Consider the following 21,381-nt stretch of genomic DNA (forward strand, 5'->3'; position numbering starts at 1 on the left):
TCACTGTGGATGACATTGAGTAAGACTTGCTCTTGCAACCGAACATAGACTCGTTAACACTACAATGTCAGCATTGCATTAAGAGGATAGATTGAACTTCCTTCCACTTTGTCTGTCACTGCTAGACTTGGCAGAAGATTTTGACTAGAGCATCTTTACCTTGTAGAGAACTGCACTTAGAAGCAAAGTTGAAGTGATTTATGGACCTCACAGAAGGGATTTATAGCTCCTGTAGGAAATTATTGGCTCATGACCTTTAAAATTAGAGGAAATTTGCTTTGGAATCATCCAGAGCGAGTGAACACAGCAGCACAGTCAGTCCTCATTATTTTCAGATTCCATATTTGCAAATTTGCCTAGTCAGTAAAGTTTATTTGTAACCCCAAATGAATACCCCCAATCCTTTTGGGGTCATAGACATGCACAGAATGGTGAAAAATTTGTGTCACCTGACATGCATTAAGAAGCAAAAATTGTCCTGGAATACAAACCTTCAAGAAGACCTACAGAGCTGAGGTCAAACATGACAATGGTCTGCCTTCCTGTTTCATCCCTCATACTGTAAACAAGTGTCCTGTTCATAATTTGTTTAGTGCCATATATTTTTGTGCTTTGTTTTAGTGATTGCACTGTGTAAAATGGTCCCCAGGTGTCATGGTAAAGTGTTGTCTAGTGTTCTTAAGCCCAAAAAGGCTGTGATGTGTGTTACTGAGAAAATGTGTGTTAGATCAGCTTAGTTCAGACATGAGTTATAGTGCTGTTAGCTCTGGGTTCAATGATAATGTACCAAAATACATTAAATAAGATGTCTTTAAACAGAAATACATATAAAACAAGATTATTGACACAAATGCTGAGAATCACATGCACCTAACCCTGTATTTTTCCTAGGAGCAGTGGTTCAGTGCTGGCAAATTTAGTGTTCATGGCAACTTTATGGAATGTAACTACCTCAAATAATAAGATTCAATGTATTTTATATATTTATTTTGGAGGACCTTAAAGTATCTCACAGACATTAGCTCATTCATCAACACAACTTCCAGAAATTAGCTGCTAGAGAATGAGTTGTTATTTGGAGGATAAGGGAAAATTCACTCTGTAGGTCTCCCTTAAGGTTTGTATTCTAGGACAATTTTTGCTTCTTAAGTAGACAGTATTTTACCCTTGGATGTAAAAAGATCTGCTTGCTAATTATGGTTATGTTTGATTGATTTGCTTTGGAACTAATTGGAATATTCCCTATTTGACTTCAATGGGGAAAGGTTAAAAGGTAAAGCATTTTGGAAAGCAGTCAGAACTTTTTGACAGAAAAGTACCAGGTAGAGAGAAATAATCATAGTGGTTATTAACACAAATGTAAAAAAGGTAATGATATAAATTGCTGGATACATATTTGAATGTGTTGTGTTGAAAATGGCTACTCACATATATATTATAGGAACTTTTCTCTCCTTCAACTCGGCATTCAAACCTTTGTCTAGATCCTGCTAATTCTTCCTTTATACGATTTCTCAAATTTATTCCTTCTTTTTCATTAATATAGTGATAATCTGGAAATCCAGACTTTAACCATTTTCAAAGTTGACCTTAAAGCTGCTCTCATTTCTTTCAGCCACATTTTCCCTTGAATATAAGAGTTACACAGTAATAAACCATCTTCCTTAAGCATATTTTTATCACATTCTGCAGAGATATTATTGCCCTACTTAGAAACTTTCAGTGGCTGCTAGTTGTCTATTTTTAAATTACTATAAACCACTGTCTCTTCATGTTCCTCAATTCTCCTACAGCCTTTCCACCCTACCCTCTATAATTGATGTCATCTCATAATTCATTGTGTGTGCAGGGGAACCTCTAGGTGTTAATTCCTTCATCTTATTATAACCAAATCTATAAAGTTGCCTGTGTCTATTCCTTTTTTCCCTTCCATTACAAAGGAAAGAAGTATTAGAACATAGGCATCTTTGATGAGGGGCATTATTTTGTCTACCACGCATTTCTTTTTTTCTTCTCAATATAAGAGCAATATATCCTCATTCCAGAAAAATTAGAAAACAGACCAGCAATTTAGGAACTGTGTAGGCCCTGTTGATCTCCTAATGGAAATAGAGATCCTTAGTTCATGTTGATTAAGAAGGGAGGGTCTCTGATTACTTAAGGCCTTTAAAATACTCCAAAAGTTTGTCAAAAGTCACAGAGAAGAAAAGTGTCACCTTCCACATAAAATCCATGGGGAAAAGGAGTACTGTAAGACTCTTGGCAAGGTATTTAGTTTCTCTAGGTCTTGGCTTCTTTATACTTAAAATAAGAAATTGATTTAGCTGATTTTTAAAATTATTGTCTTTTAATATATAAAGGCTGGTACCTACATTCTACTAAAAATCAAAAGAGATGAATAGATAACAAACATAGGTTTGCTAGTTTTTTAATCAAATCAATGTATAGTGTTATTTTGGGATTCAGTCAGTTACATTTTCACTGTCATGAAAGACAAGGAAAGACTGAGAAGCTATCACAGATTGGAGGATACCAAGAAGGACAACCAAAAGCAATGTGGGATCCTGGATGGGATACTGGAACTGAAAAGGGATATTAGTGGAAAAACTGGTGAAATCTAGCTAAAGCCTGCAGTTTAGTTAATAGTTAATAGTATTATTAGGTAATAGTATTGCACCAATGTGAATTTCTTAGTTTTGATAATTGCTGTGATTTTACAAGAAGTTAACCTTAGAGGATCCTAGGTGAAGTACATATGGAAACTCTCTGTACTATTTTTGCAAGTTGTTTCTAAGTCTAAAATTATTTCAAAAGAAAATGTTTTTTATTAATAAGAGTGGGAAAGCAAGCCACGGAGGGAGAGAAGTTGTTTGCAAGATTTATAACTGCAAAGAACTCAAAATCAGAATATATAAATAACTCATACAAATCAGTAAAAGAAAGACTGACAACCCAGTAGAAAAACAGGCAAAAGACTTGAAAGACTCTTCACATAAGAGGATGTCCAAATAGCCAATAAGCATATAAAAATGTGCTTGGTGGGCCGGGCGCGGTGGCTCACGCCTGTAATCCCAGAACTTTGGGACGCCGAGGCGGGTGGATCACGAGGTCAGGAGCTCTAGACCATCTTGGCTAACACGGTGAAACTCCGTCTCTACTAAAAATACAAAAAATTAGCTGGGCGTGGTGGCGGGCGCCTTTAGTCCCAGCTACTTGGGAGGCTGAGGCAGGAGAAAGGCGTGAACCCGGGAGGCAGAGCTTGCAGTGAGCTGAGATCGTGCCACTGCACTCCAGTCTGGGTGACAGGGCGAGACTCCGTCTCAAAAAAAAAAAAAAGAATTGAAAGTGGGGCCTCAAATAGATATTTGCACATTACTGTTGATACCAGCGCTGTTCACAATAGCCAAAAGCTGGAAACAAACACAAATGTCTATCGACAGATGAATGGATAAACAAAATATGGCATAGACATAAAATGGAATATTATTCAGCTTTAAAAAGGAACAAGGCCGGGCACAGTGCCTCACGCCTGTAATCCCAGCACTTTGGGAGGCCGAGGCGGGCGGATCACGAGATCAGGAGATTGAGACCATCCTGGCTAACACAATGAAACTCCCTCTCTACTAAACATAAAAAATTAGCTGGGCGTGGTGGCCGGCGCCTGTAGTCCCAGCTACTCGGGAGGCTGAGGCAAGAGAATGGCGTGAACCCTGGAGGCGGAGCTTGCTGTGAGCAGAGATCGCGCTACTGCACTCCAGCCTGGGTGACAGAGCGAGACTCCGTCTCAAAAAAAAAAAGGAATGAAATTTTGCCATATGCTACAACATGGAGGATCCTTGAGAACATTATGCTAAGTGAAATGTCAGTCACAAAAGGACAAATAGATTGTATGATTCCACCTATATGAGTTACCCAATGTAGTCAAATTCAGAGACAGAAAGCAGAGCATTGGTTACCAGGGGCTGGAGGGAAGGGAGAATGAGGAATTGTTTAATGGGTATAGAGTTGCAGTTTGAGATAATGAAAAAGTTGTGGAGATGGATGGTGATGATGGTTGCACAGCAATGTGAATGTACTTAATGCCACCGAACTGTATACTTAAAAATGGTTAAAGTAGTAAATCTTATGTACTTTTACCACAATTTTTTAAAGTGGTTGTATTGGTAATGGTGGTGGTGGTGGTAAGATATAGATGAAAACCACAGTGTGACACCATTATCTAGAAAGGCTAAAATGACAGAGACCAAGGATCTGAAGCAACTGGAATACTGATATCTTGCTGGTAGGAATATAAACTAGAACAAGTATTTTTGGAAAATTGTTTGACATTATCTAGCTGAACATATGCATACCCCATAACCTAGCAGTTCTCCTCCTAGATATATATCCAGTAGAAATATTTTCATATGGGTACTGAAAGTCATACAAGAATGTTCATAGCAACATTATTTTTTTATAGTCCCCAAGCTGAAAACCAAAAAGCCCATCAACAGAAAAAATGGATTCAGTAAATTGTGGCTGTTCGTGCAATGGGATACTTTCCCACAATATAAATAAAATTTCTGGTAAATGCAACAAACTTGGACAATTCTTAAAAATACATTAGGCAGAAAAAAAGACACCTTAAATAAATATTTTATGATGTTTATATCGGGTTCAAAAATAGGCAGAACTGATCAGTGGTGACAAGACTCAGGACAGAGTTACCTTTGGGGAGGAGTGAGGGTAACAACTGATAGGCGACCTATGAGAAGGCTCTAGGGTACTGGGAATGTTCTAGTTTCTTATCTGTGTAGTGGTTGCATAGGTGTGTTAACTTTTGAAATTTTATCAAGCTGTAGCTTTTTTATTTGTGTACTTTTGTAACTAAGTTATGCTTCAGTAAAAAGTTTATTTTAAAAAAGAATATAGCGAGAAGCACACATTCTACATTCATTTAATGGCATTATGTTTCATTATTTAACCCCCAACCTCCAGCTCAGTGATAAAACTGAGGGCCCTGAATGCAAATTCCTTCCCACTCCTATTCTTGTTGTTTTGAAGTTTAAGAACAAGTTTTCAAGTTTAAGCTTGACTTTTCTTTGAGAACAGCTTTAGCTAGAGGTGCTAACTGTGCAGCAAACTGAACCCTGACCTAAGTGGAGCTCTAATTAGCTGGGTCAGGGAAATTGAGAATTTAAGTCCATACTCCACTCCTGGATTCTACACGTCTTAGGGAGTAGAGAAGGTAGCTTGGTGACTGCTTTAGAATACTGTAATCTTTGTATTACTTAATTGTTTATTTGAGAAACACTGGATTAGTCAGTGGCAAGGAAGTACATTTAGTTTATACTAAGCATAATTTTGTTATAGTGATGTTTCTATTTATAGTTTTGTTAATTTTTACTCATACCCTGTTCTCTTTTCCTTCCTTTTACTCTTCAGCTACCTGTTCTATATTTAATTTATTTTAGGCTTTGCCCTGAGCTAGCTAGCTATTTTTTTTTTTCAATTTTAATTTTTTTTTTTGAGACGGAGTTTTGCTCTTGTTGCCCAGGCTGGAGTGCAATGGCACGATCTTGGCTCACCGCAACCTCTGCCTTCTGGGTTCAAGTGATTCTCCTGCCTCAGCCTTCCCGAGTAGCTGGGATTACAGGCACGTACCACCACGTTCGGCTAATTTTGTATTTTTAGTAGAGACGGAATTTCTCCATTTTGGTCAGGCTGGTCTCGAACTCCCGACCTCAGGTGATCTGCCTGCCTCATCCTCCCAAAGTGCTGGGATTACAGGCGTGAGCCACCATGCCCGGCCACTATTCTTTAAATCATATATTCATCTAGCACATATTCATGGGTTGTTTACTATGTGCTGGGCACTTGGTATACAAAAATAAGACATATAACTTCTGTCCTTAGATTGCTTGCAGTACCAGTGTGGAAAGAGACAAATGATCAATTATAGTATCAATGCTGACATGCACTGTGATAGAGATCAGTCTGGGGGATTACTCAGTAATTCGTGTAATTGATTCTTAACCTAGACCAGGAACTAGAAATGTCTACTGAAGGAAATTACAGCTAATCTATAAATTTTGAAAGACGTGTGTGTGTGTGTATGTGTGTGCATGCATATGCCTATGTGTGCTTTCATTCAGAGTGGGAAGGTAAGGGAATGTAGAGAGCCAAGGCTCCAGAGATATGCAGAGACCAAGTCATTAAAGGTCTTATATGTCATCATGCTAAGGAGTTTCGATTTTATTTTGAGGATAGTGAGGAGTAATTGGGGTGTTATAAATAAGGAAGTGATATGGCATGTATAAATGAATTTAATGAATTGAAGTAGGCTGTTACATGAATGGAATTATCTAGGTAAACTTTTACTTCTCAAAGTGTTGTCCCAGCCATATTGTCATCATCTGAGACCTATTCAAAATGTAGAATTTGGGGACCTATTCCAGACTTTCTAATGCCATCAGAATGGGCATTTTATTTTAACAAGATCTTCACATGATTTAGACGCACATTCAAGTTTGAAAAGCACTGATTTAGACAGATAATGATGATGGTGAGGCTTTATATAGCTGGTCTGAGGAAGATAGGACAGATTGCAAGAGATGTTACGGAGTACATGTTCTTCCCTCTATTTGGAATACTCTTCTCAATTCCCCTGCAACACGCACAAGGTAAGTCCCACTTATCCTTTACCTTTCTGCTTAAATGGAGCTTCTCTGATTCCACGGCCCCAATACACATAATTGGTGCCCTTGCCATATACTCCCATGTACTTATATTATCATTTCTCACACTTTTATATACTTATTTAATTGCCTCTCTCCTTGTACTCTAAGCACCATGAAGATAAAGATCATTTTTCTGTGGTACTTGGCACGTGCTAGGCACCCAATAAATATTTGTGATTTGATTAAATGAATGAATTCTTCATGTATAAGAAGAGAAAATGGATTTGTGTATGTTGGAGAGAAGGATGTACATGCTGTAATTGTTAACAATAATAGTTATTTTATATATGTGTGTGTGTTTGTTTATTTATTTTTGGACACCTGGTCTTGTTCTGTCTCCCAGACAGAGTACAGTGGCATGATCATAGATCATTGTAACTTCAAACTCTTGGGCTCTATCCTCCCATCTCAGCCTCCCCAGTAGCCAGGACTACAGGCGCACACCACTATGTCTGGCTAATTTTTTTTTTTTTAAGAGACGGGGTTTTGCTATGTTGCTCAGGCCGAATAATAGTAAATTTTAAATGGCACTAATAAGTTCCAGGTGCTAAGTGCTTTATCCATATTAATTTATTTGATTATCCCAGTAATCCTATAGGATAGATACACTTAATATCCCTATTTTACAGATGAGAAAACTGAGGCACAAAAAAGGTAAGTAATTTGCCTAAGTTTATGCTGTTGGTAAGAAGCGAGATTCAAACCAGGCAGTTGAGTACTACTCTGCTCTATCTAGTTTTGGACAAAATAGCTTCCTGGTGCTTAGTGTTTTATATGTATTAGTTATTTAATCTTTATAAAACCAATGTTTAGAAGATACTATTATCCTGATTTACAGACAAAGAAACAAAAGTTCAAAAAGGTTGTATATCCTGAGGATACACAGCTAGTAAGTGATGAAACTGGCCTTCAAACCCAAGTCTGTTCAACTTTAAAAGCCTATAGTCTTTACCTGTAATGATGATGCTTCCATGTTGAGTCCAAAAAATACCTGTGAGGTATGAATTTTAGATTACTGAGGAACTGATAAGTAAGATACCTAACATCATTTAGGTTGAGAGATAGGGAGAAGGGCTCAACAATGCCAGTGTCTGTGGTAGCACTGGCATTTTGAGTTTGAAGGAGTAAGGGAGATTTAAGGTCCGGCAATTCCAGCCAGTCTCGTACTTGACCACATTGAGCTTTGAACTCAGGTGGTTAGGAACTTTAGCCTCCATAATAAGCTGAAACTTAGGTGACTAAGGAATAGTTATTGGTTTTTTTGTTTTGTTTTGTTTTTATGGTCTCAGAGAATCCAAATGGATTGGAAATAGTGTCAGAACTGGAAGGAACCAGTTCTAACCTTCCACAGTTCACTCTTCCTTACCTCCCTCTCATTTTATGATAAGGAGATTGAAGAAGGGTAATTAGGTGATTTGCCAAAGTCCAATAAAACAAAGCCAGGAAAAGAAGACAGGGTCACATTCTTGTATTCCTTGCCCTGTGCCTTATCTCTAGGTTCTAGATTCATCACCTTTTGATTAAAACTGTTCTGCCATTGTAGTAACATCTTCACTGCCTGGTTGTTTTTTTAGCTTTGAGCCCTGAAAAGAGTAACTTTTTGTCCCTTCCCCTTTGGCCCTAAGCACATACTCACTGACTTCAGATCATCCGGCAGGCCGTATGCCCTCATGGATGACGATAGTATCGAGTCATCACTTGTGGGAATACAACTGGCACAGAGGATTTTGAGCTGTTTTTGGAGTTAAGATTCTTCTGAGCTATTCAGATACTTGGTCAATTTTTGTACAACAGAAAGCAGCAGGAGCCGATACAGTTTGCATAACTTTTTTTTGAAGTTGCCAACTCCTCACCTACATGTTAAGGGTAATATAATCATATGCAGTGGTTCACTCCTGCCCTGGCTATAGGTGTATCTTCTAAGACGCATTATGGTAAAGTGGAATTATATTGGAAATGAATTTATAACTAGTACGTATACCTATACCTTGTGCCTTACACAGTCCTTGTCAGTTAATAGGTCTTCAGTTCTCAAATGTAATAGCTACTATTTTATTTCCATTTCAGAATTGTTGCAGAAAGATGTAGTGAGGTTGCAGTGTTCAAATAGTCTATTTTAGTTAAAACCTACAGTAAGGAAACAAAAAAAAGTCATAACTAAAAACAACACTTAGTTTAGCCTGCCAAAGTGATATATTTTACTTGTGTTTATTCTTTTATTTATTTATTTGAGGTGGAGTCTCGCTGTGTTGCCCAGGCTGGAGTGCAGTGGCACGATCTCTGCTCACTGCAACCCCTGCCTCCTGGGTTCAAGCAGTTCTCCCTGCCTCAGCCTCCTGAGTAGCTGGGATTACAGGCACCTGCCACCACGCCCAGCTAATTTTTGTATTTTTAGTAGAGACAGGGTTTCACCTTGTTGGCCAGGCTGGTCTCAAACTCTTGGCCTTAAGTGATCCACCCGCCTCGGCCTCCCAAAGTGCTGGGATTACAGGCATGAGCTGCCATGCCTGGCCTATTTTATTTTTAATCTTGTTTCTCTAAAAGTCATTTTCTTCTGTGGTTTAACACTATCATGAAGGTTGTCATCTTCTATTTATTTAATCATTACATAGAGAAAATAGGTTGGGCACGGTGGCTCATGTCTGTAATCCCAGCACTTTGGGAGGCCAAGGTGGGAGGATCACTTGAGGTGAACTCCTGGGAGTTCAAGACAAGCCTAAGCAACATAGTGAGACCCCTATCTCTACAAAAAATTAAAAAATGCGCCAGGTGTGGTGGTGCACACCTGTAGTCTCAGCTACTCAGGAGGTTAAGGTGGCAGGATCACTTGAGCCTGGAAGTTCAAGCAATGATCACATCACTGCACCTCAGCCTGGATGACATAGTGAGACCCTGTTAGGTTAGAATAGAATAGAATATTAATTTTTTTCTTTTACCTTTAAAAAAAATTTTTTTTAACTTTTTATTATTTTTTAATTTTTGAGATGGAGTCTCACTCTGTCACCTAGGCTGGAGTGCAGTGGCGCGATCTCGGCTCACTGCAACCTCTTCCTCCCAAGTTCAAGCAATTCTCCTGCCTCAGCCTCCTGAGTAGCTGGGATTTTAGGCGCGGGCCACTGCACCTGGCTAATTTTTGTATTTTTAGTAGAGACGGGGTTTCACCACATTCACCAGGCTGGTCTCGATCTCCTGACTTCAGGTGATCTGCCCACCTCGGCCTCCCAAAGTGCTGGGATTACAGGCGTGAGCCACTGTGCCCAGCTTCTTTTACCTTTACTTTTTAAAAATCATTATTATTACCACACTAGTCTACACTATCAATATAATCTAGTAATTTTCTTATCACTGAAATATTCTAAGGGTTGGGCTTCACTCTAGCCATAAAATAGACTTTTGGCCTTAATTTGTTCCTAAAAGTTTCATTATAATGCAGATCAAAATGGATTACAATGGGTGCAGATCAAGCAATGGAAAATGGATTGTATATTCCTGCAGAGATAATATTATAATTAAGGACTAAAACCCTACTAAGGACTTCTTGTCAAATAAGTCATATAGCTGTAGTCAGTAATATAAGCCCCTATAAATATAAAACAGTGTTCCAAATTCTATAAAATGGACATAAACATATTGAATACCTAGAGTATGCAAGTTGCCCCCAAAGTATAATTAAGAATACGTACAGCATACATAAATTTTAAATTTGGTAATTTCTTAAGCACCTACTATATCCCAGGTAGTGTAGGCAAATCAAAGTAGGCTAAGCCCCTGAAGAGCCTGGAGACTAACAAGGGGTAGCACACATATATAGGAACTATAATTTGAGGAATGGTGAGAATAGTGATGTAGCCAAAGAACAATATTAGATGAAGGGGAGATTCCTTTTTTAAGGTCACATTTCCTGGTAGAAGTATCATTCCTTTAAATATTTGAAAAAGTGAAGGTGATGGAAGTGAAGGCAGAAACAAATGCATTTTGATTTGAGAAAATGACATAAGCAAAGGCATTGAGGTAGGAAAGAACACAGCATAATAATAACATAATTAAAAGCTACCATTAATTAACTCTTTAGAGTATGTACCCTTTTAAAATCCTTGCATCAGTCCTGTTAGGTAGGTAGCTGTCATTATTTCCACCATACAAACTGGAAATTGGAGTTATATAGAGAGGTAAAAAAAGTGGCAGAGGCAGGATTCTAACCTAACTCTGTCTGATTCCAAAACCAGTGTTCATGGTCACCATACTGTAGTCTTTACATTCAAGAAGTAGCAGATAATACAGTTTACCTGGAGGATAGAGTGTATATATATATATATATATATATATATATATATGGATATGAAGTGGATAGTCTTCTGGGAAAGGATTTGTAGAGGGTTAAGAGGCAGTGAAAATGAACAGAAAGGGACAGGTGAAAGGTTTGGTGGAGAAGGGCACAGAAATAATATCCAAGTGATTGTTGTGGGGACTACGGAAAAGGGGAAAATCGGAGGTGCCTGAGGTTTCATATATGGTTGCCTGAGGACAGTGGCATCACAAACACAAAGTGAGGAGAAGAAAGTGTTGTTTGGAGGGGGGTGGGAAAGGAAAGATGGAGCAATAATTTTTATTGTAGATGTGTTGCATTTAAAGCACAGATGAAATACACCATTGGCAATTTAGGCAACAGATGTGACTTGTCATTTTAAGAAGTCCTCTGGGTTTAAAGGAAGACCAGAGGACAATAACTAGAGGTTGCTAGGAGCTAAGACTTTATGAGTTGACACTCTGACTTCAGTGGGCCTTATCTTCTCTGCATCTCACCACTCTGTGTCCTGACATCACTCAAGTCGCCTCAACTCCATAGCTCCTCTATGACCACAGCTTCCTTTACTTCTGCCTCTGCTGTTCTTATTTCGCCTGCTCTCCACCCTCCCTGTGATCCTTTGATACCTCTGAATGCACCTGGTTCGACAGTCCCTGTTTTCACCTGCCTTTCTCTCCAGTCAAACCTCTGGCCATTCATTTGAATTCTGCCCTCTCTGGCATCTTACAGTACCTCTTCCATAGATATTACCTTCCTCTCCTCCATTCCAAATCCAAAGGGCCATTCTCTTAAGTAGTGAAGGCCTTACAGGGTGATGAACTGTGAACCCCAAACATCTGAGACAGGTCTCGGTTAATTTAGAAAGTTTATTTTGCCAGGGTTGGCTGGGTGTGGTGGCTCATGCCTGTAATCCCAGCACTTTGGGAGGCCGAGGCAGGCGGATCACCTGAGGTCAGGAGTTTGAGACCAGCCTCAACATGGCGAAACCCCGTCTCTACTAAAAATACAAAGTTAGCCAGGCGTGGTGGCGCAAGCCTGTAATCCCAGCTACTCGAGAGGCTGAGGCAGGAGAATTGCTTGAACCTGGGAGGCGGAGGTTGCGGTGAGCCGAGATCACGCCATTGCACTCCAGCCTGGGCAACAAGAGCAAAACTCTGTCTCAAAAAAAAAAAAAAAAAAAAGTAAAAGTTTATAGAAAGTTTATTTTGCCAAGGTTGAGGATGTGCACTCATGACACAGCCTCAGGAGGTCCTGATGACATGTGCCCAAGGTGGTCAGAGCACAGTTTGGTTTTATACATTTTAGGGGGGCATGAGACATCAATCAACATATGTATGATGAACACTGGTTCAGTTTGGAAAGGCGAGACATCTGGAAGCAGGGAGGGGGCTTCCAGGTCATGGGTAGATAAGAGACAAATGGTTGCATTCTTTTGAGTTTTTGATTGGCCTCTTCAAAGGAGGCAATCAGATGTGCATTTATCTCAGTGAGCAGAAGGGTGATTTTGAATAGAATCGGAGGCAGGATTGCCCTAGGCAGTTCCAGCTTGACTTTGCCTTTGGCTTAGTGATTTTGGGGGCCCAAGATGTTTTCCTTTCACAGAACCTAGAATCATAATTATAATATTGTCACTGTTAGCTGTAGAGAAACTATCCTCTTCAATGGGAATTAACACTGTAAAGAGTCCTGGTCCTTAAAGGGACCAAAGCAGGCATAATCTTGTTAGGCTTCCTTTGTGCCTGAAACCTGTGGTACTCTTATTGGATAATATACTCTAGGAATGAACTAAGCAGGTGAGATAGGCTAGCTTACCTTTTTTCTAGTTATGTCTTATTTCCAGTCTTCTGAAGTGTGCAGCAAGGAGGGAGTTGGTATGGAGACATAAAGCAGAAACAACTTCAGAGGTCCTTTAAGGTGATAGTGTACAAGGCTACTGCACTGGCATCCTGTTTCTTCCTGAAACCAGATCTGTGTGTAAAATCCAGCATTGGCTAGGGACTTTGAGACAGCACTAGTCTTGGTTGGAAACCCTGGCTGTCCTCTAAACCTACAGTGTGGTGGCTCCTGACTAGCCTCAGTGAAGCCACTTTGCAATCAGCACCTGTGTCTCTGTAGCTGCGGGCCCTGAGGCCTTCGTGTACGTAGCACAGGGAGCCAGCAGAGGGAGCTGTCGTCCCAGAACTTTCTTGGAGCTGCTAAGAAATTCTGATTTTGAAAAAGATCTTCCTAGGCTCCATCCGAACCTCCCATGCAATAAGACTCTAACTTGAGATATGCAAGAGTTTGGTGCCAGACCCCTGGTGTGAGCAGATGGGGAGCTTCTGCATAGCTGTTTAAACTTGAAAGCCCTAGGAACTCTTGATTTCAAGGAAACGCCTGTTTACTGATCCAAATCAAGCAACTCTTGAGAAATGGGAGTGCCTTCCTGACCTCAGTCTTTATTGATCTTGGTATCCGCACCTCCAGTGACGTGTCCTGAAGGGTGGGAGAGAATTCACAAGTGCCTCACACACAGGGAAAGAAGGAAGTCCAACTATTGCTGCAGAAAGTCCCCACTGGGGAGGTGCGGGTAGTGTTTGGGTAGTACTAAACAGTGAGTGCCCTGTGAGAAGCACAGTGCCTGGGTGCAGCACTTTGCATCAGCTCTGATTTTGAAATCAGAAACAGAAGGCTTTGAAGCCAGCCAGTAAGGGGTTGTCAGGCAGTTGATTAACGCTCTTGATTTGAATCAGAGGCTGCTGTGAAAAGGGATGCAGCTTCTGCTAGCCACTGTGAACTTCTGAATCTCACTAGGGTTGGGTCTGCTTTGGGGCACTGAGATAACCCCAGTATTTCCAAACCAGCTTTCCCTTTTGCTTCAGGACATATCTTACCCAAGCCTGCACTATGGAGAAGTGGGACGGTAATGAGGGCACCTCAGCTTTTGACATGCCTGAGTGGATGGTGAGTTCTCTGGTCGTTTTGTTTCTCCTTCTGTTTCTTGATAATGAGAGGCAACCATTTTTGACGGGTGACAAGGATCACCTCTGAGAAGCTCCTACCAAGATCCGTGGTTGGAAAAACAGTTATTACTCTACGTTTTGATTAGTTCCTAGGTACTAGGTCACCGCTGTTTCTTAATTATCCGTGAAGCTGGGAAAGGTGTGAGAGTTGCCTGGCCAGGGCTTGTTGCCTGGTGGTCTCTGCTGGGCAGGGGCTTTCCTCCAGCTGCTGGTGTGATGTATGGGTTGTGTTTCCTGTGATGGTTTTGCACTTCTGTTTTCAACCTGATGCTTCATTTGTTTCTCTGGGGGTAAAGAAAAAGAACGATGAGGAGAAAAAACAAAAACAGAACTTACAGAAATGGTGCTGTCTCAAGTCTGAAAAGATTGCAAACATTTCTCCCCTCCCTGCCCATATTTTTCCCTTCAGTCACAACATTTCCCTATTTTCCCCCCAGCTATCCTTTATATATATATTTCTTTAAGGCAGGAACTGTAGCTTTCTTGGTACAGTTCTTCAGAATACCATATTTGCCTGATCAGTAGTTTTACTATAATGATAATAAGGACTTATTTGTTGATAAGAACTAGCATATAAACCTATTATATTGGATCGAATGTCAACTTTTAATTCAAAGACAATAACCATCCTTATGTTTCTAAATAGTTTCTTCTAGATTTAGCCTGATTTCTTACAGCGCACACAGGTTTATGTTTACAGGTTTGTGTTTCCCCACTATGGAAAACTAGTTAGACTCTCTAAAACATATTTCAAGTTTTTAGTGTTTATAGAATTATGGATTTGAAGAAATAACTATTGATAATGAGATAGAATATATAGTAGGCCTAACAAAGGCCTCCCTGAGGAACTTACATTTCAACTTATTGTTTTGGGGGAGGTTATTGCTGTTCTTCTTGATGTTGTTTCAGAACATTGTGTTCAGGTTTTGTTGTTTTTTTTTTTTTTTTTTTTTTGAAATGGATTCTGGCTCTGTTGTCCAGGCTGGAGTGCAGTGGCATGATCTCAGCTCACTGCAACCTCCACTTTCTGGATTCAAGTGATTCTCCTGTCTCAGCCTCCCGAGTAGCTGGGATTACAGGTGTGCACCACCATACTGGGTAATTTTTGTATTTTTGGTGGAGACGGGGTTTCACCATGTTGGCCAGGCTGGTCTTGAACTCCTGACCGTAGGTGATCCACCCAACTCGGCCTCCCACAGTGCTGGGATTACAGGTGTGAGCCACCACGCCCAGTCTTGTGTTCAATTTTAAAACATTTTGTGGAAAGAAAACCTATCCATCTACAAGCTTATTCCAAGTAACATAGTGTTTTAGAATTAATGGAAGGATTTATTTAATACTTCTGATTGGGTTGAGTTTTTCTGAATTTCTTGCTACTCACTAATAACAAGAAGAGGGAAAAAGAAATTTGGTTTTCTTAAGGGAAGGGCCACGTTAAGGTATCAAACTTTGGTATTTCTATAAAGGAATATTACAGAAGAATTCTATGAACATTAGTATGCCAACTCAGAATCAATCAAAGTTTTATAGTAATTCTTATTTCTGTCATAGTCCTCACCGTCTTACAAGCTTAGCACATCTCCTCAAAGTTCAGTAGTGGCTCCTACTGAACTTTCACCCATTTACCTTCTTTCTACTTAATGTGAATGGGAAGACTGCCCTAAAGGAGTTGGTGTGACCACTGCATAAGGGATATGATCTAGGGCTTCCCAGCTTTTAGAAAACACTATTTAATAAAACACAGCTCTTTAGTGTTGTGTCTTGGTTGGTAAAAAATAAATAATAAAATTTGCGGCCGGGTGCGGTGACTCACGCCTGTAATCCCAGCACTTTGGGAGGCCAAGGCGGGCAGATCACGAGGTCAGGAGATCAAGACCATCCTGGCTAACACGGTGAAACCCGGTCTCTACTAAAAATACAAAAAATTAGCCAGGCGTGGTGGCGGGCGCCTATAGTCCCAGCTACTCGGGAGACTGAGGCAGGAGAATGGCATGAACCCGGGAGGCAGAGCTTACAGTGAGCCGAGATCGTGCCACTGCACTCCAGCCTGGGCAACAGGGCGAGACTCCGTCTCAAAACAAACAAACAAAATAATAATTCAGAAAAGCACAGCTCTGCTCTGTTCTGTTTTTAATAAGGTATTACTCTCACTTAGGAATTTCTTGGCCATTCTCTCTTAAATAGCAGGAAAATACCTTTGCTCAGTATTTTGAACAGCAATAAAAAGGAATAGGGAGGAGCTGGTCTTCAATAACACGATTGTCTCATTTGCTAGCTTTTCTTTGCCAAAGACTTTTGAGGCTTTCTTTCAGATACCACGTAAGTCATTGACTCCTGACTGGGTCTGAAAGTACTTCATTAGGTTGCTGCTGACAGCCACTTAGCCAAGAAAGCTAACCTCTGAGCACCCTCTAGTGTATTGCCGATGGATTTCCAGATCTTACTTGTAAAATGTTAAAGTGTCTTTTAATCTCCAAGAAAAAAACCCTTGCTTCAGCTCTCATGTTGGGCCAAAGTTTCAAGTGAAAGTTTTAACGAGTGTCTTACTCATGTTCCCATTTACATATTAGTGTAATGAAATTTCCACTGAAACTATCCCTGCCACCAAAGGAAATATGAGAAGCCTCTCAAATCTTCTTTCAGGAGAAAAATTTAGCAGAGAAGGTATATTACAACATCTCTCTTTTGTTAAAAATCACCAGCAAAAAGGGACTTCATATCCCTTAGAGAATAGGACTCACACCACATATAACAGCTGACAGTACTCACATCTCTGATTCCCAGCAGGAAAATAAGCCGGGATGAAGCCTGAAGAACCCCAATCTTAAGAACTGACAAGGTAGACTTTCAAGGTTACATTCCATCAATCACTGGAAAACTTCTCCTGGAGCCTCTGCTCCTCAGCTGTTTTCATGTGAAGGATTTTCTTAGCCCTGTTCAGACAGCTTTACTGCTGAAAGGTTGGGGAACACTTCCTTTTAAAGATTGTCTTTATTAATGTGTTTTACTTCCCCTGAGAGATCTTTAGTCCCTTCTGGTAGTAACCTCGACTGACATGCATGGAGATCAGCAATAACTTTTCCTCTGTTTCTACATTTTAATATTTCCTCCTCCCACTCCAGCTCTCTGTACTTTTCCATAGGAAATCTGGTTGATTGACTTTCTTGAGTATCCACCCAGCTTGATGCCCGATATTCTTTTGGCAAGAAGTAATCCTTTTCGTAGGTAAAGAGTTAGTTCAAGCCGCTCATTTGGCTTGGAAGAGAGAGGTGTTTTGAGGAATATCTGAACCATATCTACTTGGAAGTAGAGACAAAAATCTCCAAAGTATCTGATAAATCGTGGTAGAGGTAGCTTGACTATAACTCTAGGTCAGGATTGGTGCTTAAAACAGAAAACCATTTGAAAAACTGATGAAAACTATAGGCTCTCTCCCCAGGATATTAAAAACGCATAATTTTGCATACTGTTGTAGGGGGTTCTAGACATCCATGGAATATAGGTTAAGAACACTTAATTTGAAAGAATAGAAATATTAATATTTTAGACTTGTATATCAATATGTAGTTTTCAAAACCCTCTCACATCTTATTATCTCAGCATACATTTTAAATAGGCAAAGTAGATATGATTATCCTCATTTTAGAAATGATGACAGACCTTAGGAAGTAGAGACACAGATACATCCTTTGTAGTATTACTTTATGTACTTGAAAAGGAATTAATTGGTTTCTCTTGGCCTTGATCCTCTTTAGGATAAATAGATCTTCTATCCTCCCCATGAGTCCTGTTTTTCTTAATATATTACCTGTCTCTTCTTAAGAGCCTTAAGTTACGGAAATCAGAATTAGACCCAGTTTTCTTTAGACCCTGTTTTGGGTGTAAAGAAAGATCACCTCAGCTGGGCGTGGTGCCTCATGCCTGTAATCTCAGCACTTTGGGAGGCTGAGGTGGACAGATCACCTGAGGTCAGGAGTTCAAGACCAGCCTGACCAACATGGCGAAACCCCATCTCTACTAAAAAGTACAAAAAAAATAAGCCGGGCATGGTTGGTGTGCTCCTGTAATCCCAGCTACTCAGGAGGCTGAGGCAAGAGAATCACTTGAACTCCGAGAGGTGGAGGTTGCATGAGCCGAGATGGCACCATTGCACTCCAGCCTGGGAGACAAGAGCGAAACACCATCTCAAAAAAAAAGAAAGAAAAGGAAGGATCACCTCATTGTATTCTCTGACCTTTCAGATAACCTTTACTTTTCTGCCTGTGAACGTGCCTCCATGGTTATCGCTATGATAGGATAGAATGGTTGGTTAAGAAGAGTCAAGAGAATCAGGGCTGCTTTACTCACGCTTGGAGAAAGTGTTAGAGCAGTGGTTCTCAAAGTGTGGTCTTCAGACTGGTAGCATCAGCGTCTCCCAGGGAGTTACTCAAAACACAAAATCTTCAACCAGAGAATTGGAAGCTGAAAAAAATTTTTTTTTTAAATTACAAAATACAAAATCTTGGGCCCTCTCCAGACCTAATAATTCAAAAACCCTGGTGGTTAAGATCCAGCAATGTGCTTTAATAAGCTCTCCAGGTGATTTTGATGCAGCTAAAATTTGAAAGTTACTGTATTCTATAAAAACTTGTTGGCTGGGCGCGGCGCCTCACGCCTGTAATCCCAGCACTTTGGGAGGCCGAGGTGGGCGGATCACGAGGTCAGGAGATCGAGACCAGCCTGGCTAACACGAAGTAAGTGATGGGACTTTTTTGGTTTTTTTTTTTTTTTAGTAGAAACCCTGTCTCTACTATAAAAAAAAAAAAAAAAAAAAAAACTAGCCAGGCATGGTGGCACGCACCTATAGTCCCAGCTACTCGGGAGACTGAGGCAGGAGAATCACTTGAACCCGGGAGGTGGAGGCTGCAGTGAGCCGAGATTGCGCCACTGCACTCCAGCCTGGGTGATAGAGCAAGACTCAGTCTCAAAAAAAAAAAAAAAAACAGACAAAACTTGTTAAGTGGTAAGGCTTTTCCTGTCAGTCTCCTAAAATGTCTTCTGGTTCTATTTGGTATAGATATGCCGGTCCTTCTGGCTCAAGTTATCTGACTTAAGTCATTGGACCAAGGAGCTCCTTTTTACCTGAGTGAAGGAAAGGGGAACCAGCTTAATACATGCGGACTGGGGTGAACATTCTTGTTAGGAGGAGCAAAAGTTTAGAGATTCATCAAGCAAGCAAATTATCTGTCTCACTTTGTGAAATTATGAGTAAGCGATCAGAATTGCTGTGGGTGATGGTGAACATTCATATTTGAGTTCAATTAATTTCTGTTTCCATTTCTGGTAGTGACATTGAGCAAAGTTGCCACTTAAAGAGCTGTTAGAGTTCTAATTCTTATATAATTAGGTGTTTTAGAATTGTGACTTGATCAGGGCCCCAAGATTATCCAGGATGATGTCATTTCTAAGATGTAATCTGATACGAAAATGAATTTAAAGAGTAATTTTAAATTAAATACATTTAAAGATAAAAGGAATGATTTGGGGCTAGTACACCTAGGACTAGGACCTTTGGTCTTCTGATTAATATTATGAGGCATGGTATAGTAGATGGAGCTTTGGCTCTAGCATAAACACAGGCTCAAATTCCAGTCCCATCACTTACTTGCTGTGAGACCTTGGACAAATCATTTGTTCTCTTAGAGTTACACTTTCCTGCTTTGTCAAGTGAGAATAATACTGCCTAATTCTTAAGATTCTTGTACAAATTAATAGAAGTAACGTATACACAGAACTGTGAAAATAGGCACTTACCAAACTTTTCTCTTCCAGAGATGTCAATAAGCAGTATGCACTATGACCTTCTCTCTCTAAAGATTATCCTTAAAAAAAATCTGCCGGCTGGGTATGGTGGCTCACGCCTGTAATCCCAGCACTTTGGGAGGCCGAGGCAGGTGGATCACTTGAGGTCTGGAGTTCAAGACCAGCTGACCAAAATGGTGAAACCCCGTCTCTACTAAAAATACAAAAAAATTAGCCGGCGGGGTGGCACATGCCTGTAATCCCAGCTACTTGGGAGGCTGAGGTAGGAGAATCACTTGAACCCAGAAGGTGGAGGTTGCAGTGAGCCGAGATCGCATCATTGCCCTCCAGCCTGGACAAAAAGAGCAAAACTCCATCTCAAAAAAAAAAAAAAAAAAAAAAATCTGCCATTTTATGTCCTTTCTTGTGCTCAACAAGCAGTCTTTTTTTTTTTTTTTTTTAATTAAGGAAGAATTGACATCACTTTCCCCCCAATCTCTGTAGCAGACAGTTGAGTGTAGCTTTCTTCTTCACTATGTCTCTTTCAGAAATCAGCAAATAAATAATGTGATTCTTTGCCCTTTTGCTTGAATATTTGGCACGTAATAAGATTGTTGTGATTCTGAGGAGATAAGAAACTTCCCTTTGTAGTCATACCTTCCATGAACACACGTTTTGTGAAAAAAGCAAACTGGGTCACCCTGTGCCAAATCAGCAACAATCTTGAGCTGGGACTAGAAACCAAATGTCAAAACCTGTATAAAAGATGCACAATTCAGAGGAAAGCAGTGAACTGAGAAAATTGATTTCCTTGGTGACAGAGCTGTAATCGGTGTCCCCAGTCTGGCTAATCCAAGGACACAGAGTGTAGGGGAGGGCCTGCCTGAGTACTTGGCACCATTAATTTTTTTTTCTTACTCCTTTAATAAAGTCTCTCATTGTTTTAGTGGCTCTGTGGTTAATTTTTTTCTAATGAGACTAGGTTAACTAAAATCATCTGACATGGAAAAGGAGGAGGTAAGGTTGAAAAGGAACCTAATTAGCAAGTTAATTATAGCGAGCAAGAAAGTGCAGTGGTTATATAAATAAGCTATTGTTATGCGCATGCAAGTTGGGCCTTGTCAAGGGACTTGCAAGGTTTAGAGGTCAGAGGATCCATGTAATTAGGTGTTTAGGAAAAAAATAAATAAAAGCAAAACAGCCACTAGAATTAGGAATGGCTGATGAGCCACTAACAGAAATGCCTTATTAAATTGGGGCTGTACTGCTGAAGGGGTTGTTGGAGCTGCTTCAGGGATTCCAAGGAAGAGTAGTCCCCCACTCCCCAGCCCAAAAAGCTGGCTGGAACCAGAGCCAACAGAATTGCTGATGAGGAAAGTTTAAAGGCCTGATCACAAGGGTCCCTGGACCACAGAGGTGGCACTGGGGCTGGTAATGTCACTATGCTGGGCAGCAAGAAGAAATACATTGTTAATGGCAACTCTGGGATTAAGGCCCAGGTGAGGCTAAGCTCTTATTTACCAGTCTTGCCGCTGCTATAGCCATTATTGTAAAAGACCAGCTGCTTATACTC

At 40.3% G+C, this 21,381-nt stretch overlaps 1 protein-coding gene across 5 annotated transcripts in view; it reads left to right on the plus strand.

Moving 5' to 3' along the window:
- Positions 1-21,381, plus strand: part of AHCYL2 (adenosylhomocysteinase like 2) — a 206,001-nt gene that overhangs the window by 130,678 nt on the left and 53,942 nt on the right. Inside the window, exon 2 of one of the 5 annotated variants that reach the window (XM_054497247.2) lies at positions 13,887-13,968. The exons of the other annotated variants lie outside the window; for them this stretch is intronic. Coding sequence (XP_054353222.1) covers positions 13,912-13,968 — 57 coding nt within the window. The 5' untranslated portion in view covers positions 13,887-13,911. The remainder of the gene's footprint in view (positions 1-13,886; positions 13,969-21,381) is intronic. 5 annotated transcript variants of the gene reach the window in all.

Source organism: Pongo pygmaeus, chromosome 6 (assembly GCF_028885625.2).
Source record: "Pongo pygmaeus isolate AG05252 chromosome 6, NHGRI_mPonPyg2-v2.0_pri, whole genome shotgun sequence".
Lineage (NCBI taxonomy): Eukaryota > Metazoa > Chordata > Mammalia > Primates > Hominidae > Pongo > Pongo pygmaeus.